Below are 26334 nucleotides of genomic sequence, written 5' to 3' on the forward strand. Positions count from 1 at the left end.
CTGGTATGACATGAGCATACAAAAATTGCCACGGCGTCTACAAAAATGCATCGACAGAAATGGTGATTATGTCGAAAAATAGCTAAATGTTCAAGCTGAAAACTGATGTAAACCATTGTAGAAATAAACAGGTCTATGTACTTATAAAAGATTGGATACCTTACTTTTGGGATTACCCTCGTTTATTTCTCGACAGTTAAAGGACTGTATAATCAGAGACAGCCATCTTATAAGGAGGCTTACCACCAGCCTTTATTGTCGCGCACCATAGCGTACAGTTGTGGTGGGGGGGTGGAGAGGGGGGGGGGGAGCCGTGACAGTGGTGCACTAAGCGTTGAATACGGTTCGGATGTTCTGTACGCACGTTTTCCGATTACCCGTTGCTAGGCAAAGACGCTGTTACACCATCGGTCGTTCGGTTGCGTGGCATGAGCCCTCCTGCAATATATGGTTTCGGCTGTGGGAGAAATGGGGATGAGGTGGGGGAGAAGATGAGAGGGTCTCTAAGGGAAACATTTCAGCCGTGGGACGTCCAAGTTTTCCTCGCGGTGTCCCCCCCCCCCCCCCCCCCCCCCACTGCTGGGAGTGGATCGAGAACACGGGCCTGCTGCCACAAAAGACTTGCCTCCCCAAGTCGGCCAGATATTGCAATTGGATTGGATCGACGGCGGCGCCAGCGGCGGTCGTCGAGAATAAGGCGCAATAATGGTCGGGGTGAAGGGGTGAGCGATAAATTTATGGCCCTCCCAGATATCTGTTCACGGTGCGGGGCCCACGACGTAGTGCAGCAGTGCTGGAAACTCGCACGCCTGCAGCAGTTATTACTTAACGGTATGTGTCCTCTGGTTACTGCTGCAGTCTTCTTCATTTTAACAGCGTGAGTGTCCTTGTATTCTGTATTGTTTTTTTCCCACTTGTTTTTTATTTATTGCCTGATATGATATGTCTTTGCAGAAAATCTTTTTTCTCCTTCTCTGTTTCTTTTCTTTTTTTTCCTTTTCAGTCTCGTAAATGCATAATCAGATTAGCAGTGTAGTCATTGTTGTGCATTAGAGAAATTTAGCATTTATGTATTTAGCAATGCAATTAGTTCAGCTGGCAGTATTAAGACCATGTGGATATCTCTTAGTCTGTATTTAATCAGGTATCTTTAACGTATTGTGCTGATATGCAATATCACACTAGATACTGATTAATAAAAATAATAAATGCCTAAATAAGACCATAACAGAGTCCTAATTCTAGATGTACTGATATTAAGAACGGGAATAATAAGTGAAGAGTCATAATGCACTGCCAAGAGAACTGTTACCTCAAATTGCAGTATGTAATCAAAATAGTGACATAAAGCACACATCACTATGTTTAACGAAACACACGAAATGCTACACAGAATTTACTAGAAACTGGATATGGCGCCCAAACAATCAGCAGTGCAAACTTCCGCCAGTAGGTGCCTCTAGTTGTGTCTGTCAACTGCCGCCATTGTGAGTGCGCACGTTGCTCCCCAGTTGTTTACGCCGTGTTTTTCTACGTCTGCGAATGTCGAAGTGGCTGAATTGATGGAACAAAGTTTCTCCCTTAAGTTTTGTTTTGTGAGCAAGCTTTGAGCGAAACAAGAACATGTGAGTGATTGATTAGGAGTCTGTAGATGACAAAATAGTCATCTCCGCAGTGGAAAATACTACCCTCTCGAACCGTGGGACTGCTACGGTCGCAGGTTCGAATCCTGCCTCGCGCATGGGTGTGTGTGATGTCCTTAGGTTAGTTAGGTTTAAGTAGTTCTATGTTCTAGGGGACTTATGACCTAAGATGTTGAGTCCCATAGTGCTCAGAGCCATTTGAACCATTTGAACTACCCTCTCGGCGATTTAAAATAAAAAAAAAAAAAACACGCGTCAAGTTCGCAACAACATCGAGTCAGTGGATAGTGACTTTTTCCTTTTTATATTCATGAACGTGGCTATAAGGAAATTCTCCCAAGTGGTCGGACCGTCACTGGGAAGTTCTAGTGCGATGTTTTGAGGACACTCAAGGGAGATCTTAGAAGTAGACTGCCGGAGAAAGGGGGTGAACGAAGACTGGTTTCTGTATCATGACAACGCAGCTACACACCTCGCTCATTGTGAGGCAATTCCTGTCAAAAAAAAACAACTTCAAAACTTTCTCTTAGACACCCCACTCACCTGATCAAATCTCTTACAATGTCGTCCTCTTTATGAAATTGAAATTGACGTTTTCCTCCTTAGAAGAAACACAACGGGAATCGCAAGTCATTATAGTAAGATTGAGCCAGCAGATCTGCAACACCGCTTCCAACTATGAGAAAATCTCTGGAAGCTAACGTGAGGGGACTACTTTAAATGTGACGATTGAAATAAAGATGTTAGGTGAGTTTCATGATTTTTACAGGGCTAAGAGGAACGAAGATCTAAATCTGGACTGCCGGACGGCGATTTAAGTCGGTGTTCTCCCGAATAGAAGTGAAATGTCTTAACCAGAAAGACAAAAAGTTAAGGGATCAGTTTAAAAATGGTTCAAATGGCTCTGAGCTCTATGGGACTTAACATCTATGGTCATCAGTGCCCTAGAACTTAGAACTACTTAAAGCTAACTAACCTAAGGACAACACACAACACCCAGTCATCACGAGGCAGAGAAAATCCCTGACCCCGCCGGGAATCGAACCCGGGAACCCGGGCGTGGGAAGCGAGAACGCTACCGCACGACCACGAGCTGCGGACAGGATCAGTTTATTTATTGTACTTAATTTTATTACCTATGAAAGTAGTGGGAGAGAAAGAGTCTACGAGAAATTGCCATGTTTGTCATTAACGTGACAAAGATATTGTGATGATACCAGCAAGTGATCCAAAATTGTCGTGATAACAGCAGGATGATACGATCATATGCAACCTGAGATGTAGTTTGTTCTAAAGATGAAGTAGCAGCAGTGTAAATGGGCTTCGAAAATGTTTCTGCTGGTCTAAAGGAGCACTCGTGAACTATACAGATCGAATCTTGCATTGCAGTTACGATGAGGTAATAGCTGTTAAATATAAAGCAAACAGCTAAGGTACTGGGATAATCTGTGTACAAATATACCTCGTCTTCTATAGTCATAGGAAGAGAGGCCTAAGCAGACAGGCAGTTGAAATTACGTCACCGACATCGATCTGCAGAAACAATTATTGAACCACTGCGACAGTAGTAAAAGACATATTGCCTCTAAGAGACGTGACAGGCATAAACAGCGATCTTGTCTACAAACTTGCTTAGGGCCTTGCACAAATCCATGATTTGGAGACGCACTCACCTCTCGCATCCGAAACACCATTTCTCAAAATGGCTCTGAGCACTATGCGACTTAACTTCTGAGGTCATCAGTTGCCTAGAACTTAGAACTAATTAAACCTAACTAACCTGAGGACATCACACACAGCCATGCCCGAGGCAGGATTCGAACCTGCGACCGTAGCGGTCGCTCGGTTCCAGACTGTAGCGCCTAGAACCGCACGGCCACTCCGGCCGGCACCATTTCTCATTGTCGGAACCTCTGATCCCCATTTTGTGCATATCAGCTTTTGTTCTCCGCTTTATTCTTTATGCCAGTAGTAAATATTCCACTTGAAACTTATTCACCTTTTGTTCTTCGTAGCATGAAACTACAATGCGTGTGCCTTACGGATTTGAAAATTGAATCTAACACATTCTCTTAATAAACGGAAATGCTAGCATCACCTTTCAAAGGGAAGTTCAAAAAATGGTCCAAATGGCTCTGAGCACTATGGGACTTAACATCTGTGGTCATCAGTCCCCTAGAACTTAGAACTACTTAAACCTAACTAACCTAAGGACATCACAAACATCCATGCCCGAGGCAGGATTCGAACCTGCGACCGTAGCAGCCACGCGGTTCCGGACTGAGCGCCTAGAACCGCTAGACCACCGCGGCCGGCAAGGGAAGTTCGTTTTACTGAAAATGTGGTTAGTGAATAATGAGAACTTTACATCGGTCAGTGGGACTACACATGATGGATTTCTGCAGGATCGGAAGGAGCGACGGAAACAGCATCGTATTATCGTTAAGGATGTGAAATTGTAGCAGTTAGCTAGCGACATTACTACAGAAAAAGAATTTTTGTTAATTAATGTGACTAAGTGATTTATGAGTGGCTAAATATACAAGGGGTCAAAATGATGTAATCTGGACATGTAGTTTTTAAGGTTAGCTAGCAACGTAAAAAATAGGACAGAATAAAGGAAAAAGGCTTTCAACCGCATGTCAACATTTGTAGAAAAGATACAGAAAACTACACACTCATGATAGAAATGATGTTCCTCTATAGAATTTAGTTGAAACTCAAATTTTGTATGAATTACTTTACGCATAATAGCCAGTAACACTAGATAAATAAACAGTACAAGATATGTGATAGTAAAATCGCAAGAATTCTGTCATGAAAACTCTATTTACCTTTCAGATAGTCTGAGGTAATTAATGCAGTAGTGTGGGAAGATACAGTAAAAAAACTAAGTACTGGAACAAAGCAGCTGATACTAGTTTTAAAACTAGCTGCAGAAGAATTGAGAATTAAGAAAGAAATTTTAGTACTAAGTCTGTGATACTGGGTGAAATAGGCTTAACGCAGGCGGATTTAAATATCATCTAGGAAATTCCAAGGCAATTCCAAGCAGAAATTAATTAAGAGGGGGCGGAAAATGTAGGAAATTGAGGGGGCTCAAAATAATTTAGAGCCACTGAGTCTTGAAATAAGAAACAGAAATTTTCAATTAAGCTCGTATTAGGAAGTGAACGATCAACCAGATCACCGCTGTTAATTGTGGCCTCTAAACCGGCCAATGGGCTCACAGTAAACTGCGTACGCATTGTCCCGTTTATGCGTCAAGTTCTGGACCCAGCTTGGGCGTAGTCGATCGCTCGCTCATCGCGCAGTACCAGCTTTAGAGAGCAATAAATATGTGTAGTAAGTGTAATAACTGCTTCCGTCTGTTGCTGAGGTTGGTAGTTAGTGGAGCAATGCAAGTTTCGATAAGAGAACCAATAAATTGTTATACCTGTAGATTTTTTATTTGGGTAAATAAGAGGAGACAATGAAGTTTATTCGGTAACTTGCATGTTTCAGAGTGTTAGTAGTCCAGCGCCAGGTGTAAATATCTACAATATCGCATGTTGTCAGGAAGTTCGTTTCTATAATAGAATCGACTTTGGAAAGTTTTTCAGAAACTGGATTGGAGTGAAAATAAATTTAGCCAAAGGCAGCCAGTTTTGCGTGTCGTGCGTCCAAACAAAGGCATCATCACCATCGTCGTCATCATCATCATCCCATCATCATCATCACCACCACCACCACCACCACCACCACCACCACCACCACTACCGCCACCATCATATATTAGCCATTTTCAAAAATCAATTGAGGGGATGCGTGCTAGAGAAAGCCACAACCAGTTTCTGGCGGTTTTTGTAGTTTTGTTGTTGTGAGATACGACGTTATGTTTTGTGCAGAGTTTGTAAATTTTTTCAAAAATGGTTCAAATGGCTCTGAGCACTATGGGACTTAACATCTGAGGTCATCAGTCCCCTAGATTTAGAACTACTTAAACCTAACCAACCTAAAGACATCACATACATCCATGCTCGAAATAGGATTCGAACCTACGACCGTAGCAGCAGCGCGGTTCCGGACTGAAGCGCCTAGAACCGCTCGGCTACAGCAAATATTTTCACATCTACGTGTTTATGTGCTGCAGAGTACATATATTAAGGCTGTTTGAAAGACATTGTTAACTCCTCAGTAATAAAATTTTACGTTGAGCAAAATTCTACATATTTTAAAAACTAGTTGTATGATATGTGGAAGATTAAGCCATATTTCGCTGGTCTTGTACCAGCTTCTAGGTTGCAACAGAAGAAGGTTTTCTACATTGGAACAAGTGATATTTGCAGATAACTGATTTTCTTTAAGGTATTAACAATTTTAACTGTCTTCAAAATGGAAACTGATGTTAATTTTCGAAAACTTGTATTTCGGAAGTATTTAATTCGTAATTGTTTCTTGATAACACTTTTCCTTAATTTGACTAAAGTTGTTGATTATTTGTGTGTAGCAGAGTGATAATGTAATAGAGACTATTAAATACAATATTGACAGCATTTTCTTGATTACAGCACTTTTAAATGTGGATATAATATTTGTTCCTAGGTACATTACCTTGTTGTACGTTCGAACATTTGTTTCCACACTTGGAAAAGCCTTACTTTTCCAGAGTAATTTTTGATCATGTCAGGAAACGACTATAACACACAAAAAGTCCTTGTCATCGTTTAACAATGGAACAAGAAAATATACTGAACTTCTGTTACGCGGATGGCTAGAGACAAAGACCTGCAATGGCTTCCAAGGTACAATGCTCTCTCCGGTACATTTTCATCTCTATTGTAAATACGTGTCTGGGGAGGGGGTGGGGGCGGCTGCTCTGCAACCGACAAAAAAATTTTAATTTAATATATGATCACTAACCTTCTCTAGTTTCAGAATGAGATTTCACTCTGCAGCGGAGTGTGCGCTGTTATCAAACTTTCCTGGCAGATCAAAACTGTGTGCCGGACCGAGACTCGAACTCTGGACCTTTGCCTTTCGCGGGCAAGTGCTCTACCAACTGAACTACCCAAGCACGACTCACGTCCCGTCCTCACAACTTTACTTCCGGCGGTACTTTACTGGTTTAACCCTCAGAGGTCTTTGGAGATGCATGTGACTACGCTAATGGAACCAGGATAAACCAAAACAAAAAATGGTTAAAGTGACTCTGAGCACTATAGGACTTAGCATCTGAGGTCATCAGTCCTCTAGAACTTAGAACTACTTAAACCTAACTAACCTAAGGACATCACACACATCCATGCCCGAGGCAGGATTCGAACCTGCGACCGCAGCAGAAACCAAAACAGAAGTGGCTATCGGACGTAAGCGACGTCATAGACACTTTACAATAATTTACAGACCACTGAAATGAGGTTTGACAAATTAAATTAAATACGAAGGAAGCGGAACTAAATCCTGAAGTAGAGTGACGAGAAACTGCCAGTTTTACGCACGACACCACGTGCTATTTTTTGGCTCTGCGTTGGATGACTAGTTGACAAGCTTGAGTTATTCAGTCTGGTGAGCATGTTAGCATTATGAATATACCGATTAAACATAAAGAAGACAAAACAATACAGTTTGCTGAAGGTTTGTCGTGTGCTCCTGTTTCCGCTGAATGTACCTATACAAATAGTATAACGAAAAAAAGCACGCTAACGTAATCATGCTGCCACTGGACCGAATTCATGCTGAAATTCAATAGATGAATGGATTGTTAGAAGAGTGAGTGAGTTCACGTGGTCCATTATCTGTAACAGGCTTTCAGATCAATGTGCAACACAAATTCTTCTGTTCTCTCTGCGCGCATCATGAGCATTGTTAGCGCTGCAGCTTTCGGAAAAAAGCTTTTGAAAATCACTACACCCGTCCTTTTCAGATTAGCGGCTCTGATTGTCCCTGGTGAAGCAGATTATAATGGAAACAGCAGCTCTGCTAATGCAGTATTGTCAACTTTCATACATAAATTATGGCGGCACGAAATGTACATTTGCACAGTGCTGGAAGCTTCGATTTCATTTCAGTGAACACTAAATAGTTCGTTCCCAAGAGAACAGAGAAATATGGCGTTGATAAAGAAATCCATCTCACGCACTTCAAATAGGCACCTTGTGTTACACGACTGATGACCTCAGATGTTAAGTCTCATAGTGCTCACAAGGGAACCTCCCCATCGCACCCCCCTCAGATTTAGTTATAAGTTGGCACAGTGGATAGGCCTTGAAAAACTAAACACAGATCAATAGAGAAAACAGGAAGAGGTTGTATGGAACTATGAAAAAAATAAAATATACAAACTGAGTAGTCCATGCGCAAGATATGCAACATCAAGGAATATATGAGCTCAGGAGCGCCGTGGTCCCGTGGTTAGCGTGAGCAGCTGCGGAACGAGAGGTACTTGGTTCAAGTCTTCCCTCGAGCGAAATGTTTATTTTTTTATTTTCGTAAAGTTATGATCTGTCCGTTCGTTCATTGACGTCTCTGTTCACTGTAATAAGTTTAGCGTCTGTGTTTTGCGACCGCACTGCAAAACCGTGCGATTAGTAGACGAAAGGACGTGCCTCTCCAATGGGAACCGAAAACATTTGATCGCAAGGTCATAGGTCAACCGATTCCTCCACGGGAAAACACGTCTGATAAATTCTATACGTCACTGATGACGGCATGTGCGTCACATGACAGGAATATGTTGGACCCACCTAACTTGTACACTTGGCAAATGGGTTAAAAGATTCTTCTACCTTGCCCGATTTAGGTTTTCTTGTGGATGTGATTATCACTCCAAAAAAAGTGATGAAAACATAAGAGTTTGTCACATAAACTGCAACAAATGAATGCAACAGTTTCACAGTCGCACAGTTTTCCCTGTGCTCTGTCAAAACATATGTTTTTAACGTTTTCAAATTTTTCCGTTTAGGTATAGCGTCCCCATACTACGGCGCAGTTACCTCGCATCGGACGGACGGATGGACAGATAATAATTGTCTGAAAATAAAAAAATTAAACTTTTCACTCGAGGGAAGATTTGAACCAAGGACCTCTCGTTCCGCAGTTGCTCACGCTAACCACGGGACCACGCCGCTCTTGAGCTAACGGTATCCATATGTTGCCTGTGTTGCGCATGGCCTACTCAGTTTGTATATTTTGTTTATTTTTTTCATAGTTCCACACAACTTCTTCGTGTTTTCTCGATTGATCTGTGTTCAGTTTTTCAAGGCCTATCCACTGTGCCAACTTACAACTAAATCTGAGGGGGGTGCGATGGGGAGGTTCCCTTGTCAGAGCCATTTTTTTTTTATCCTAGCAGCTCTCTGTACCCCGTTCCAGCACAATTTCGCTGTGTAACAGTAAGAGCCATCAGAAAAGCCACAGAAGACATTACATGATGGCGACTCTCTGTTTATATCGAGTAATCCGCACCACCCCTGACGTGTGTTGGAGGGTACATGAGGTACCACTAACTGACCCCACCTATACTGGTCCATTCGCGAATGAGGTCTGTGAAGAATGAGAGTCAACACACCTATGGATTTCTGTGTTACCATTTAGGAGATTCAGATCCCAAATTAAAGCATTATGGCAATTAATTATACTGGGAAGAGCAAACGCTGGTTCATAAGACATTATTTGTCAGAAATAACGTGCTCTTCGTATGTTTGAGAAGTGCAGTTTTTATCGCGATGCTATACTTGCAACTTGTACGGCTTCAAGTGAAGATGGGGGTTGGAACACGCTATGCTACTGTATGAAGAATGTAAGGTTCATTACTTGTCTGTGTTGTAAGTTTTCTTGGTTTCTGTTTGAACATGGCCACGATATTCTCGACGCATTCATTCTTCGTGCGTTTACGATTCGAGCGCTATCCTTTGCTTATACAAGTACTACATCCGCAAATTTCTCTATGCCATGAAAGCTTTCAGCTGAATTGACGGTAGAATGTACTGACGATCTACTGACGTTTAGCATACTACAGAAAACAATATGCTCGTTCTAGAGGTATCGTCGTCATTTTTCTACATAAAAGCAAGGATGTCACTGACCATTCCATCGGGAGTAATCTAAATTTTTGAAGCTCATTCTGCGCAGTAAAGAAATTCTATTTCTATAAATCGTTATAAATAAAAATCAGGAACATGCTCCAACTGAATAGGGTGACATACAAGAAAACTGACGTACATCTACTTACGACATAGTTTAAAATCATGACTATTCAAACTGCGATCTGGATTTGAGGATTTCATTCAATTTATCCTCCTTAAACTAGTTACGCTGTTACAAAATTAAACACGAAAAATTACATGCCCTTCAATAGAAAATTGTATCTCAAGGAGATAGGGTAGAAAATGTAGACAATTCTTTTGTAATGTACTTAAGTTTCTGAGCCAAGTTTATTCCTTTTGTTGTTATTTATCGATTGTTCAAAAAATGGTTCAAATGTCTCTAAGCACTATGGGACTTAGCATCTGAGGTCATCAGTCCCCTAGTCTTAGAAGTACTTTAAACCTAACTAACCTAAGGGCATCACACACATCCAAAGCCGAGGCAAGATTCGAACCTGAGACCGTAGCAGCAGCGCGGTTCCAGACTCAAGCGCCTAGAACCTTTCGGCCACAGAGGCCGGCTATCGAATGTTCAGTGTAGTTTTACACTGACGTATAATTCAACAGAAAAATGACTTAATACTACTCTCACTTCTATTTTCGCGATTTGGAAATTACAGCAAGCAACAGGAAGACAAACTCGTCAGAGTTATGAAACATAAAAGAAACCCGAAAGTTTTTGTGTCTGCACAAGATAGATTATATGATCAAAAGTATCCGGACACTATTAGTGGACGTGGGCATTAATATGGGGCGTCTCCAATCCTGGCCTTTATGGCGGCTTTGGGAACACTTTCAGTGTGGTGTCTGGAAGTTTGTGGAGGAATGGAAGAACGTTCTTCCTCAAGAGCAGAAATCAGAGCTGGTAGAGATGTTGGACGCTGAAGTCTGGAGCGAAGTCGGCCAAAGGTGTTCCATTGGGTACAGGTTGGGCAGGGCAGTCCATGTCAGGTTTTATGACAGGGTGACTGTCATGCTGATTCAAACAATCGTCGTCTCCGAACTGTTTTACAGTATGGGTTCACAGTGCCGTAAAACTTGTTCATATCCACCCACGTTTAGCGTTTTACTGAGCACAATAAGGGGACCACACCTAAACCAAGAAAAATACTCCCGTAACGTAACATTACCTAGTTCGTACTTCACTGTTGGCACTACACACGACGGCAGGATACATCCTCCAGGCATTCGCCAAACATAAACCCTTCCATGGGACTGCCACAGGGTATAACCTGGTTCATCACTCACTCGTTTCCAGTAGTCGACTGTCCAACAGTGTAGCTCTTTACAACACAACAGTCGCTTAGCACTCGTTACAGAAAAGTGTGGTTGTTCAGGAGCTGCTCGATCGTTGTACCTTATTCTGTTCAGCTCCCTACGAGTAATTATTGTACTAACTGGACTGCGTGTAGCACCCTTGGAACTCACGAACGTATCCTTCTGCTCATTTCATGCGATTTTTAATAGCCATTCTCTAAAGTGCTCAACTGTTGCGGTCCGTCAGTACAGGTCTACCTGGTTTTGGTTTAGCTGTTCTTATTTCCTTTGCGTTAACACTTGACAATCACATCACAAACGGTCGGCACGTGCAGCTTATGAAACGCTGAAATGTCCCTGATGGATTTGTTATCCAGTTGACATCCAATGGCTGGACCACGTTCGAAACACAACTCTATCTACCTCCTTTTACACTGGTGGGTTCGCCGCTCGTGACATCTAGTGGGCAGTTCAGCGTTACGTAGAGCTGTCTGGATACTTTTGATCGGATAGTGTACCTCTGTACATTTCCGATGTCTTTTTTCTTGTTCTTCTGCGCCTCATTTATGCGTTGCTTCTGTGTGGGGTGGGCAGAGGTGTAAGACAAGGTTGTTGTTGTATCACCAACACTGTTCAATATATATCTGGAGGAAATTATTATTGAAAGTTTTGATGGAAGGAGAGGAGTTTGTATAGGAGGTCGGAGAGTGGGGTGTATAAGATTTGCAGACGACATGGTTGTGATGGCAGAGAGAGCAACAGAAATGGAACAAATGTTAGATGATCTAAACACAAAATTAGAAGAATATGGAATGAAGATTTACAAGAAGAAAACGAAAAGCATGGTAACTGGAAGAAAGGGGATAAAATGGCATATGAAAATAGGGGGAGAGGAAATGGAGCAAGTGAATAACTACAATTACTAGGGAAATGTAATAATGGATGATATGTATGGCTCAACAGAAATTAGGAAAAGAATTGCCATGGCAAAGGAAGGATTGAAGAGGAAATAGAAATTACTTTGTGGACCACTAAACAAAGATCTGAGGAGAAGACTTGCCAAATGTTACATCTGGAGCGTTACACTATATGGTGCAGAGACGTGGACATTGAGGAAGGAAGATGAAAAGAAAATTGGAGGCACTAGAGATGTGGACGTGGAGAAGAATGAAAAAAGTGAAACGGGAAGACCGAGTAAGGAATGAAGAAGTATTAAGAAGAGTTGCAGATGAAAGAAACACGCTGAAAGTCATCAGAAAGAAAAAACGGAACTGGATTGGACATTGTTTGAGGAGAGACTGTTTATTGAAGGAAGGAATAGAAGGAATGGTGGAGGGAAAAAGGCGAACAGGAAAAAGAAGATATCAAATGCTGGACAATATTAAAGAAGGCAAATGTTCAGAAATAGAAAGAATGGCTATGGACAGACAAAAGTGGAAGAGGCTTAACCCGTGATAAGACCTGCCGTAAGGCAGAATAACATACTACTACTACTACTACTAGTACAACTCTGTGCGGGGAATGGAGAAACCTTAAATTACACTACAGCTATCTCAAAGGATACCAAAATTGTATAGCACCTTTTCTACATGTTAGATCCTGTTTAACTCGCTTTCGTTAGTAACGTTACTGTTTACCGCCCTACTTTTGTTTGTTGCAGGTCCCAAGAATGATTTACACTTCATATCGTACTGATGTAAGTATGTAATAATGGTGAAAAATAGTTAGCACGAGTGATGAAGTTCATGTTTCGCCTAACGTCGTAACAATGGATTTTATTATTCCTTTGTATGTTTCAGTATTCAGAGCGCTATCACAGGAGATTATATATATAATTCTGAAAAAAAAACTTTCCTATCCCGAATGGTTTCCGAGATAGAACAGTTTTAATGTAAGTTTCTGCGTATTTTCTGTATTATTCGCTGTCATTGTTTACAACGTACCACAGAAATATAGAGGAAACTGAGACGAACATTTTGATACAGTACGCTTGTGGCCTATCAGGTCGGAAAACTACCTCAAACAGGCCTACAAAAAGTACCTAAGCTACCGCGCACGCACGTCGCACGAGATTTTCAATATTCTCGCGATCTCTCAGCGCAAACTGTTAGTCCAAGACAAAAAAATAAATAGGACCTTTTTTGCAGCAAGTTTAATTTAGTTTAATTGTGTACTGAGACACGGTTTTGTCGGAGTGTGTGGTTTTAGAGTTATTGTAGAAAATCTTACAAAAGTGATATTAAACGTATTCTATCTCGGAAACCATTCTCAATAGGTTGTATGTCAATATGAAGTTTATTGTTCAGAATCACGAATACTATCGCGTCCAAAAGCATGTACCTTTCCTCCTGACTCAGATGCCTCCACAAAAGATAAATGAGAACCACATATTTTTCTTCTGGCCAATAAAAATTTCATTGTGAAATTTTAACTAACCCTTAGCACTATTTCATACAATTTTGGCGAGTGAAATTAGCCACAGTATGTTAATATATGTATTACTTGTCCACAAGATGTACAAACGTTGCTAAACCTAAACAGAGTGATGTAAGTTCTTATAAAATTATCATCTAAATGCAGAGTTAAAGATTTAGGAACGGATTGCACACTCCCTCCCTGCTTCCTTCCCTCCGTCCAAGCCATTTTACTTTTATGACTAGTGTGTCAGTCGCTACATCCTATCTTTTAAGGTAATCGAAAGATCATTTATAGAATAAAGTACTCAGGAAACCTTTTCCGGACATCATTTACTATTTTCTCTGTTACCATGGCCCTATTAGTATCGATTGCTACAGTTGCTTGCGTTGAAAAACGACTACTTATCAACAATAACATCTACCACCGCATTTTTTCTGACTTGGGTCACAGTGATTTGAGGAGCTCTGCTGGAACATGAGTGTTCTTATACGAGGTGTAGTCATAAAGTTTAGAACTTCGAAACAAATGAAGTTACTTAAATTTTGTATGTTTGGAGGTACATGTGTGCTGTACCGGTATACGGTGACATCACCGCACGAACTCCTGTAACACGCCGCTAGACTCGCCAAAACAGACTGGCACACACTATTAATCAAGTGCGGTAATCCGTTTACTGCATTTGAAAGAGAACAACGCTGTAACGAGCCACGCTGAATTGCTGGAAGTGTACAACAACAATGCACCATCATAACAGACAATATTATGGTTGAGTAGACGCTTCCAATGTGGTCAAAGTTAATGACTATGAACGAAGTGGCAGACCATGTCACTGTGAAGAATCAGTCAAAAGAGAAGTGGAGGTCCTGGTGCACCGATATCGGCGAATCACAAACGAGGCGACAGTGGAGAATGTGAAAATCGACTGTGGATTAGTTTACAACTTTCTGCACGACAATCCGAAACTGACAATGGTCGCCATCCGCTGGGTTCCACCACTGCTCACAACCATGAAGAAGCCCGCCGATCCGAGGCGGCAGCGGAAATGTGGCAGTTGTTTTAAGTCAGTGCGCATAACTTATTTAGCTGCCTAATCGCCGTGGACGAGCGTTGGGTGTATCACAACTCGCATAGGGCGAAGACCCAACCACTTTGGGGCAACATGATGCTGAGTGTTTTTGGGACTGCCATGTCATGGTTCTAACACATTACTCCCGTAAGGGCAAAAAGGATCATACGAGGGTAATCCCAAAAGTAAGGTCTCCCATTTTTTTATAAGTACATAGACCTGTTTATTTCTACAATGGTTTAGATCAGTTTACAGCTTGAACATTTAGCTATTTTTCGATATAATCACCATTTCTGTCGATGCATTTTTGCAGACGCTGTGGCAGTTCTTGTATGCCCATGTCATACCAGCTCGCCGCCATGTTGTTCAGAAAGTTATGAACCTCTTCTCTCACCTCGTCGTCGGAGCTGAATCGCTTTCCGGCCAAATGTTCTTTTAACCTAGGGAACAGGTGATAGTCACTGGGCGCCAAGTCAGGACTATAGGGTGGGTGGGTGATTAAGTTCCACTGAAACTGTTGCAGGAGAGCAACGGTTTGCCGAGCGATGTGTGGGCGAGCGTTGTCATGGAGAATGTGTACGCCCTTGCACAACATTCCCCTTCCCCGGTTCTGAATTGCCCGTTTGAGTTTTTTCACAGTCTCACAATACCTGTCAGCTTTGTGGTCCCAGTGGGCATAAAGTCGACCAACAGTACCCCTTTTCGACCCCAAAAAACAGTTGTCATGACTTTACCGGCAGACTGTGTTTGTTTGAATTTCCTTCCTTGGCTTTGGCGAAGAAGGATGCCGCCACTGGCGTGATTGTTGCTTGGTCTCAGGTGTAAAGTGGTATGCCCAGGATTCGTCACCCGTGACAGTTGAGTCCAGAAAGTGGTCCTGTTCGGCTGCAAGGCGGTGAAGAAATGCGCGGGAAGCATCAACTCGTTGCCGCATGTGGTCCTCAGTCAGCATGCGTGGCACCCATCTTGGGCACACCTTCCGGTAGTTCAATGTTTCCGTTAAAATTCTGTGAGCGGTGCTTCGGGGAACCTCAGGAACCAACGTGCAGAGATCATCCAGGGTGATCCGCCGATCTTCACGCATGCTTTGCTCAACCTTCAACACTGTCTCTTCATAAATTAGCGGTCTCCCGCTCCTTTGCTCCTCGTGAATTTCGGTCCAACCAGCTGCAAACTTTCTACACCATTTACGAACATTTTTGACATCCATGCACGACTAGCCATACACTTCCATCAATTGGCGATGGATTTCAATCGGTGCAGTGTCCTTTGCGTTCAAAAACCGAATAACTGCGCGCAATTCGCACTTGTCTCCATTCTCAACGGCTGCCAAGCCTAGACTGAGCGCCTCAGCGCGGCGTGGGCATGTTCACACACAGCGTGTGAAGCACTCTTCAAAACAGTGTAACCAAATGCCACACAAACAGAGTTCTGTACTTCTAAAAAAATAGGAGACCTTACTTTTTGGATTACCCTCGTACTACCGAAATATTCTGACATGGTTACAGGAGGCTGATAAGACGACCTGTCATGAGGAGCTATCCAAGAGCGGTTTCTTTGAGCTATCCGATTTCTCCTCCTGACCAGAAACCCAACCACCTCTTCGTCTTTCCCACTGTGAAGAAAGCACTGCGAGGCAGGTATTGCCATAATGATGATGGGGTGACTTTCGAGGTGGAACTTTTCTTGAGTAGCAAAAATGCAGGATTCTACAACAAAGATCTCCTTAAAGTCATCAGAGATCAGAAATGAGGCTTTAAACTCGCGAGCGGGTCCTACGACATCACCTCCGAAGGCAATTTCCAAGAATGATTGCCTATCGAAGTCGCTGGGTCGAAACGACACATATCGAGCGTGCGATGGCATATCGATCATGCGATTCCTGTGGCGGGCGTTGTGATCAATTATTTGTGGTCGTCATTTTTATCTGTTTCCCGTTGTTCCCGTTGTTGTTCTGAATGACATACCTCCGCGAATTATTTGTGAATTGCTAGTGAAACCCAGACGATTTATGTCGTTAGCGAGTTGTATGTCTGGTGTTCTTGATGTTTTTTCGGCGGGTTTCTCACATGGAAAAATCTAATTCCATGTTTATCCAGCGTAGAAAATTGACTTTTTGTCGCGAATATGGAGTACTAACAGACGTGGGAAGAAGGGACTGTGTAGAGTGTGGTGGTGCGAAGTGTGTAAAACTTCGTAAGAACAGTTTCAAAGCTGGAATACTGTTACAATTTCATTGCGGACAGTGCGGGAAACGAACGAGTATCAGGAAGAATACATGTTCCGACTCTTCCAAATTATGAATTCATACCACCGTAATGGACTGTAACATGACGACAACACGGACGACGAGTAAGGTAAAACGTCTCCTTTGCAATTGCAAGTATTTTTGTAACGCTCTTCTTTTGTTGTTGCTGAAGTGAGCATCGTAAACATACTCATTACGCCCGCCACCAGAGTTGCATGATCGATTTACGATCGCACGTTCGATATGTATCGTTTCGATCCAGCGACTTCGATAGGCAATCATTCTTGGAAATTACCCCTCCGAACCCGCCGTCTCCGTACATTCGGAGACCCGACTCGCCAGTCTCTGCCGCTGCACATTTAACCGAAAATTCGGCCCCTGAGTCTGTTGTCGGATACACGTGGGCTACACTCAGGCGTCAGAAGTCATGGAACAGCGATTCGCACATATACACATGGCGGTAGTACCGCGTACACCAGGTATAAAAGGGCATCGGCGGAGCTGTCATTTATACTCAGATGATTCACGGGAAATAGTTCCGTCGCGATTGTAGCTCCATGTCGGCAATTAACAGACTTTGAACGCGGAATGGTAGTTGGAGCTAGACGCATGGGACTTTGCTTTTTGGAAATCGTTAGCGAATTCTATATTCCGAGATTTCCAGTGTCAAGAGTGTGACGAGAATATCAAATTTCAAGCATCACCTCTCACAGCTGACAACGCTGTGGCCGACGACTTTCATTTGGCTACTGAGAGCAGCGGCGGTGCCAAGAGACAAGCAACACTTCGTGAAATAACAGCAGCAATCAATGTGGGACGTACAACGAATGTGTCCATTAGGACACTGAGGCGAAATTTACCGTTAATAGGCTATGACAGCAGACGATTGACGGGAGTGCCTTGGCTAATAGCATGACGCAGGGCGTCCCCTGAGCTCGTGACCATATCGGTTGGACCCTAGACGACTGAAAAACGGTGGCGAAGTCAGATGAGTCCCGGTTTCAGTTGGTAAGAGCTGATGGTAGGGTTCGAATGTGCGCAGACCCCACGAAGCCATGGAGTCAACTTGTCAGCAAGGCACTGAGCAAGCTGCTGGTTGTTCCATGATGGTGTTGGCTGTGTTTACACGGGATGGACTGGGTCGTCTGACCTAACTGAACCGATCGTTGAATGGAAATCATCGTGTTCGGCTACTTGGACACCATTTGTAGCCATTCATTGACTGCATATTCCCAAACAACTATGGAATTTTTTATGGATGTCAGTTGTTCGCCATTGGTTTGAAGAACTTTCTGAACAACCATAGCGAATGATGTGGCCACCCCGATCGACCGACATGAATCCCATCGAACATTTATCGGACATAATCGAGAGGTCAGTTCGTGCACAAAATCCTGCACCGGCAACACATTCGTAATTATGGACGGCTACACAGGCAGTGTGCCTCAATTCTTCTGCAGGGGACTTCCAACGACTTGTTGAGTCCATGCCACATCTAGTTACTAAACTACGCCATGCGAGAGAAGGTCCGACACGGTGTTGTCACCTCACTGTATACCAGCGTAGAAAGGAAAGCTCGTACAACGTTGCGCAAATACACTCATGCTCTTACATTAAGGATAATTGCAGAATGTGGTGCCACACAACGTGGCGCTACACAAAACTGGCGCTAATAGCATAGGCACATAGGGAACACACACGACACTGATCAGTAAGTGATAAGTTGAGAAAACCGTCCAGAAACACTTGTGCCACAAAACGCCACTGTTTCCTGCGCATGTATCCCTACATTAGTATGGGATATGATCACCATCCACACAAACACAGGCCGCACAATGGGTTGGCATACTCTGGATAAGGTGGTCGAGCAACTGCTGGGGTATAGCCTCCCATTCTTGCACCAGTGCCTGTCGGAGCTCCTGAAGTGTCCTAGGGGTCTGAAGATGTGCAGCGATACGTCGACCGAGAGCATCTCAGACGTGCTCGATGGGGTTTAGGTCTCGAGAACAGGCAGACCATTCCATTCGCCTTATATCTTCTGTTTCACGGTACTCTTCAACGATGACAGCTCGGTGGGGCTGTGTGTTATCATCCACCAGGACGAAGGTGGGACCCACTGCACCCCTGAAGAGGTGGACATAATGGTGCAAAATGACGTCCCGATACATCTGACCAGTTACAGCCCCTCTGTCAAAGACATGCAGGGGTGTACGTGCACCAATCATAATCCGAACCCAACACCATCAAACCACGACCTCCATACAGGGCCCTTTCAAGGACATTAAGGGGATGGTATCTGGTTTCTTGTTCATGCCAGATGAAAACCCGGCGAGAATCACTGTTCGGACTGTACCTGGACTCGACCGTGAACATAACCTGGGACCACTGCTCCAATGACCATGTACTGTGTTCTTGACACCAGGCTTTACGGGCTGTCCTGTGACCAGGGGTCAGTGGAATGCACCTCGCAGGTCTGTTCAAATGGTTCAAAGGGCTCTGAGCACTATGGGACTTAACATCTATGGTCATCAGTCCCCTAGAACTTAGAACTACTAAAACCTAACTAACCTAAGGACATCACACAACACCCAGTCATCACGAGGCAGAGAAAATCCCTGACCCCGCCGGGAATCGAACCCGAGAACCCGGACGCGGGAAGAGAGAACACTACCGCACGACCACGAGCTGCGAACCCTCGCAGGTCTCTGGGCGAATAATCCATGTCTGTTCAGTCGTCTGTAGACTGTGTATCTGGAGACAACTGTTCCAGTAGTTGCGTAAGGTCCCGAGCAGTACTCCGTGGCCGTCTGCGGGCACTGATGGTGAGTTATCGGTCTTCTTGATGTTATGTACACTGTCAATGTCCCGTACTGTAGCGCCTGGACACGTTTCCTGTCTGCTGGAATCGTTGACATAATCTTGAGATCACACTTTGTGGCACAGGTAGGGCCCATTCTACGACCTGCTGTGTTTGACCAGCCTCCAGTCGCCCTAGTGTTCTACCCCTCATAACGTCATCAATATGTGTTCTTTGAGCCATTTTCAACACACACTCCCCATTAGCACGTCTGAAAACGTCTGCACACTTACTCGCTGCACCGTACACTGACATGCACCAACACACCTCTGCGTATGTGGACTGCTGCCAGCGCCACCTTGCGACAACCGCACGTCAAATGCTCCGCATGGTCATACCCCGAGTTGATTTAAACCCGCAAACCGCCCACCAGAGCGTTGTTTCATCACGTATCAGCATTATTCTTAATTTATGAGGATGAGTGTATAACCAGAGACCCGCGGCCTTGCTACAACACACACAGCCGTTGGGCATTGTGATTATTATCTACTAATACTATGACCGATCAGTTAGCAATAAATATTGTTCAGTTATATTTTTTTGCGCAAACTCCTCTAAATTTATTTGTTTGCATTGAACGAACTGTCTTCAGCCTGAATTGTGGACTATAGCATCGAAATTTTCCAGGTGTCACTCTTATGGAGCATATCTGCAGTTGTACATACAGCATCACTTGATGTTCGTCTACAACCCGCACCGTTTCACGAAATACAGCTTCACAAGAGGCCTCCTGATCCCGAGAGAGTGTCACTTTCGTTCTATCTGCTTTACAGTGCAACAGCGAGATCGTGCAGTCAACTTCCGTGCTACGTCACAGCTTTCCAATCGGGGCTCACAGAAACACGAACCTCGCAACGAACTTGGTACGTCACACTAGTCGACTTGTCCGCCACATTTCTCGAATCCTCGGCTCCGTTCAGAGCCCACGGGAAATCAATATGTAACTGAAATTCTACTCACTAAAGGTCTTAACTTTTTCGTGTGCTATCGAGTGCTGGCATGCTTTTAAACTTGCAGTGAAGAATTATTAAATTCTTCCGAAATAATTACTCGCTTCCCGTCGGAGACGGTTGTTAGCACCCAGACCTGCAGCGGCACGTGCTGTGACGTACACGGCACCGCCTGTCTTGCTCGTACGCCTCATTTACACTCTTGCACGCTCGAGCAAGAGGGATCAAATCGACGAACGAGAAGCGATAGCAGTGCCAGCTTTCACAGACACTCATTTTCGCAGAATATATTTGGAAGGAAAGAAGGAATGAATGTAGTGAACACTAACGCAACAGCAGCGCCTTGGTTTCTAATCTATGCAACCGTCAACATTTACTCCTACTCGCTCCGTTTCTTATCTCTACATCACCCATCATTGGGAGAAAATGTGTCATACTGAAGAGTGAAAAGACTAACACTATTACCAAGTTTGGTAGTCGCAACTCGGCTGTTTCGACGTGATAAAACTGACTATATCTCGTATGAACGTATTTCTAAGGAGCACACCTCTAACAATATCGAGCGAGATGGACGTAAGTTGACATCACCTCCAACTAACGTCCGTTAGTTGGTGGCGTTGGTGCTGTCGTGAATCTCGATTGTGCCCCTTCGCTTTCTGCGTCCCATGAGATTCGTGCCCCAACGCACCACTGTCCTTATCTGCGCGAAATGGGCGCTACGGTACACCGTAGTCCGTTCGGGCAGAGATCTGGGGCAGAGAAGATCTGTGAAGGTTTAAGTGGCCTTTGTACGGCGGCTTAGTATGTCTGTCACGCCAGATCAGCTAGCGCGATATTGTTTACGTTTCTATGGTAATGCCTCAGTGTTAGCGCAGTTCTGGTTTTCAGTCAGCATCGAAGGCAGACTTCTGCAGTCGCGATTGAATGCTGACAACAGCGCTGCCGGCTGTCAGGGATCTTTCTCTCGCCATGTGGATAACAGGTAGGCGTGTTTAATTTAGTTCGTCGCGGGGATATCCCGCATTATCCCACACTCATGTCAACAAGAATAATAACGGCATAATGATACAGTGCTAAATGGGATATACAGTCAACAACTACCCGGACGTCTCCGTGGTCTAGCGGCTAGAGCTATTGGCTAGTTTCGATTCTCGATAACCAATCACGACTTCTGTGGTGCGAAGGTCCCGGCGCACTCGCCTTCGGGACGCCAAATGCGAAGTTGCCGGATTGATTAAGCTGTGAAACTATTTGTCTTCATTATTAGTCAACTAATAATAATAATAATAATAATAATAATAATAATAATCTCTTGAACGCATTACATTTTGCCTGTTATGATCAGATAGAGAAATTAGTCTAAGTCGTCCTTTCTGGCTTGACTGTTTTTTCATTGTTTTGGTTTGTATTTGTGTAGTGTTTTTTGTGGTCTGTCGTCCTGCTAATGTGCTTTTTCCCTTTTATTCAATATTTTATTTTTATTTTCCATTTGGAGATGTTAGTCCTAATTCTGATTTTATTTCTGTATTTCGCTTTCGACTTTGTCTTGTTGCCTGCAACATGTCTGAAAAATCTCATTTGACATTCTAGATTCGTAGTCCGTCCTCCTTTTTTGTTACCCGCGTTTCGCTTTCAATTGTAAAATCTCAGAAATGCCTCTTTTCTTACTTTCCTTTTCAGCATTTCTCTAATACTCTAATGGTGCCATTAAGTTAAATTTTTCTGTTTTACGTTGAAAATAAATTTCCTCTGCCTGTGGGATATTGCATTCCAAGTATTAAAAATTTGTTACTTGTTCTATTATTTTATCAGTTGCTACAATTTCGATGTCTGTCTATAATGTGTGACCATCCTGTATTAAATAAGTTACGCTGTCAGCACCCCGAAGGTTGGTTTGAATACCACTGTGATATACTAGGCAAGTTCCCATTGGAGGTGGTATGACATTGCTTTCCTCCTAGCTCTGAACAGACTTACCCAGCCAGTTATAGGACGACGTACCGTGTAGCGTGGATTCCGAACGACGGTACGACTCGGCATGTTCCATATCAATAAACACTGCTAGGGCTGAAAGAGTTTGATAAGTGACAGCTGAAAATCCTAGGAGTGATCGGGGAACGAACACATGACCTTCGGATTTGTAGTGTGGCAATTTTCCACCGACCTAATGAGAAGTTTGATCATTCTACTTCCATATCACAAACTATATTACATGTGGAGGGCGTTGGACATATCATGCTTTGAATGGAAACCCATCCATCGCCTGCGACATATCGGATGTTCGCAACCATATAAGGCGAGCTGTTCCTCTCTGGCACTTCTGCTGGGTGGAACTGTGATACTGATGCCTGGTGGGAATGTACACACCAAACGTACAGCTCTCAACTGTCGCACTGGACATACTGTTCCTCTTCGCGACCGATTGACCACATCTCGTTCCAGACTACACTCGATCCCATTGGGTACGTTTCTTTCCTCGGAGAGATCGAGAAACGTCATGCGTATGAAGAAAATTAACGGTTCCAATGTCGAACCTTTTGGAAATACATAGGTGTCAAGTAACTTTGTAGGTTTCGCCCTCATACTTGCTCTTTTACAGGCCTCATAAGAGGCATAAGAAGTACACTACTGACCATTAAAATTGCTACACCAAGAAGAAATGCAGATGGTAAACGGGTTCATTGGACAAATGTATTATACTAGAACTGACATGTGATTACATTTTCACGAAATTTGGGTGCATAGATCCTGAGAAATCAGTACCCAGAACAACCATCTCTGGCCGTCATAATGGCCTTGATACGCCTGGGCATTGAGTCAAACAGAGCTTGGATGGCGCGTACAGGTACAGCGGCCCATGCACTTTCAACACGATACCATAATTCATCAAGAGTAGTGATTGGCGTATTGTGACGAGCCAGTTGCTGGGCCACCATTGACCAGACGTTTTCAGTTGGTGAGAGATCTGGAGAATGTGTTGGCCTGGGCAGCAGTAGAAGATTTTCTGTATCCAGAAAGGCCCGTACAGGACCTGCAATATGCGGTCGTGCATTATCCTGCTGAAATGTAGGGTTTCGCAGGGATCGTATGAAGGGTAGAGCCACGGGTCGTAACACATCTGAAGTGTAACGTCCACTGTTCAAGTGCCGTCAATGCGAACAAGAGGTGACAGAGACGTGTAACCAATGGCACCTCATACCATCACACCGGGTGATACGCCAGTATGGCGATGACGAATACACGCTTCCAATGTGCGTTCACCTCGATATCGCCAAACACGGATGCGACCATCATGATGCTGTAAACAGAACTTGGATTCATCCGAAAAAAATGACGTTTTGCCATTTGTGCACGCAGGTTCGTCGTTGAGTACACCATCGCAGGCGCTCCTGTCTGTGATACAGCGACAAAGGGTAACCGCAGCCATGGTCTCCGAGCTGATAGTCCCTGCTGCTGCAAACGTTGTCGAACTGTTCGTGCAGATGGTTGTTGTCTTGCAAACGTCCCCATCTGTTGACTCAGGGATGGAGACGTTGCTGCACGATCCGTTACAGCCATGCGGATAAGATAACTGTCACCTCGACTGCTAGTGATACGAGGCCGTTGGGATCCAGCACGGCGTTCCGTATTACCCTCCTGAACGCACCGATTCCATATTCTGCTAACAGTCATTGGATCTCGACCAACCAGAGCAGCAATGTCGCGATACGATAAACTGCAATCGCGATAGGCTACAATTCGACCTTTATCAAAGTCTGAAACGTGATGGTACGCATTTCTCCTCCTTACACGAGGCATCACAACAACGTTTCACCAGGCAACGCCGGTCAATTGCTGTTTGTGTATGAGAAATCGGTTGGAAACTTTCCTCATGTCAGCACGTTGTAGGTGTCGCTACCGGCGCTACCCTTGTGTGACGCTCTGAAAAGCTAATCATTTGCATATCACAGCATCTTCTTCCTGTCGGTTAAATTTCGCGTCTGTAGCACGTCATCTTCGTGGTGTAGCAATTTTAATGGCTAGTAGTGTATATGACTGAATTGCTAAGACGGAATTTGACTTCTGTCACATAAACCTTAAACCCTCACAGACTGAGAAGACAGGGTGTGTGTCACTACAGTTGATCGTTTGGAGACCAGAACCGGAGAACTGTTATTCAGAGATGAACTTACTGTTTGCTAACCGGAGTGTGAGTAGTCAGCACTTACCGTTTCGGGCCTCTTCTCCTTCCGGAGCTTGGCTCGTCAGGGCTTGTAGTTCCTTTTCGAGGTCGACATGTGACGACTCGACGTCCCATGATAGGAATCCTGGAATGAGAGAGAAACAATGTTAAAACCCAGAAGAGTTATTTTCAGTCAGTGTTACTAGTCTACAGTTTTAATACAGACACAACACGTTGAAAATGATTTAAATCGCAGTTTGTTTAAGGTGTGTAAATTTTCCTACAGCGGCTCAAAAATGGTCCAGATGACTCTGAGCACTATGGGACTTAACTGCTGAGGTCATCAGTCCCCTAGAACTTAGAACTAGTTAAACCTAACTAACCTAAGGACATCACACTCATCCATGCCCGAGGCAGGATTCGAACCTGCGACCGTAGCGGTCGCGCGGTTCCAGACTGTAGCGTACAGCGGCTCTATTAACCGCATTGACACATACACATAGTCTAATACAACTGTATCTGTTGTAATAATAGAAAGAAGGAAAATTCCAGTTTAACGTCAACGACGAGGACATTGAAGACAGCACTAGCTTGGGTCTTGAAAGAGTGGGAAGGACATAGTCCGTGTCCTTTTAAAGCGACTGTACTGGTATTCGCCTGAAGTGATGTAGGGAAACAGCGGAAACCCTAAGTCTAGGCGCGAGTCGAAACGTACAATTTTGACAATCCCTTTACACACAGGGCTACTCTACTCCCATCGATTGTCTGCACCCGCTCTGTAGCTACAAAACGTATTACCACTGTGTATTTTGAATTCTTCAAAGAAATTGACAAACGTCGCGTTAGGGGCAACAATAGCGGTCCTAATTCGAAACTTGTTGAAGTAAATTAATGGTTGAATGTTAAGTAACCTTGCACATTTTCCTATCTCCTCTTTCACGATACTTATGATACGCTTAACGGACTCCACACAGGTTGAAATGTTAAAGTTTTCAATCATTTTTCATCGCTCTTAATCTACGGAATTTGCCCTGTGCAGTGATATATAATACATATTTATTATTATCTTGTTTCTGGTTTACTCATTCATTTACACAAAAGAACTTGCCGGCATGACCTTGTACACTTGACAGTTCTCAGACCGAAATTTGATTTTCTGAATCACGTTCCTACGTGGGAAATTATTTAGGAAATGGGAATTCAAAAGCTCTCAAAGCAGTCGAGAAAGAGAAGCCATACAGAGAAAATGTAATTATCATTAAAATGGAGTGTACAGTTCGTGTACAAAAGCAAACAACTGAAAACTGCATACAGTGGTAAGACATTGGAAGATTGCAGAGGATTAAATGGTAAGAACAGACTCACGGACTCTGTTATAGATAAAATTCAAAATTGTTGACGCATGAACATTAGGAAAAATTTAGCAGAGTAGAAGATACGATAAAAGCTGTATGGGAGGTTTCGTTTCACCTTTTTTTCAACAGACAATAAACCTGTTCATGGCCTATGCCCTCCAGAAAGAGAGTCATGGTGCAAATACAACAGAGCACTGCAAAAGATGAGAAATTTACTCAGAACCCAGTAGTGGAGTTCTTGAAAGAAACTTT

The 26334-nt window shown here is 43.6% G+C and overlaps 1 protein-coding gene across 1 annotated transcript in view; it reads right to left on the bottom strand.

The window, feature by feature from the left end:
- LOC124622827 (microtubule-associated protein futsch) overlaps nucleotides 1-24879 on the bottom strand; it is a gene marked incomplete at its 5' end in the record, with an annotated part of 138820 nt that extends 113941 nt beyond the window's left edge. Inside the window, one exon of the mRNA XM_047148619.1 lies at nucleotides 24774-24879. Coding sequence (XP_047004575.1) covers nucleotides 24774-24879 — 106 coding nt within the window. The remainder of the gene's footprint in view (nucleotides 1-24773) is intronic.
- Between the last annotated feature and the right edge of the window lie 1455 nt (nucleotides 24880-26334).

The sequence above is a fragment of the Schistocerca americana genome, chromosome 7 (genome assembly GCF_021461395.2).
Source record: "Schistocerca americana isolate TAMUIC-IGC-003095 chromosome 7, iqSchAmer2.1, whole genome shotgun sequence".
NCBI classification, from domain to species: domain Eukaryota; kingdom Metazoa; phylum Arthropoda; class Insecta; order Orthoptera; family Acrididae; genus Schistocerca; species Schistocerca americana.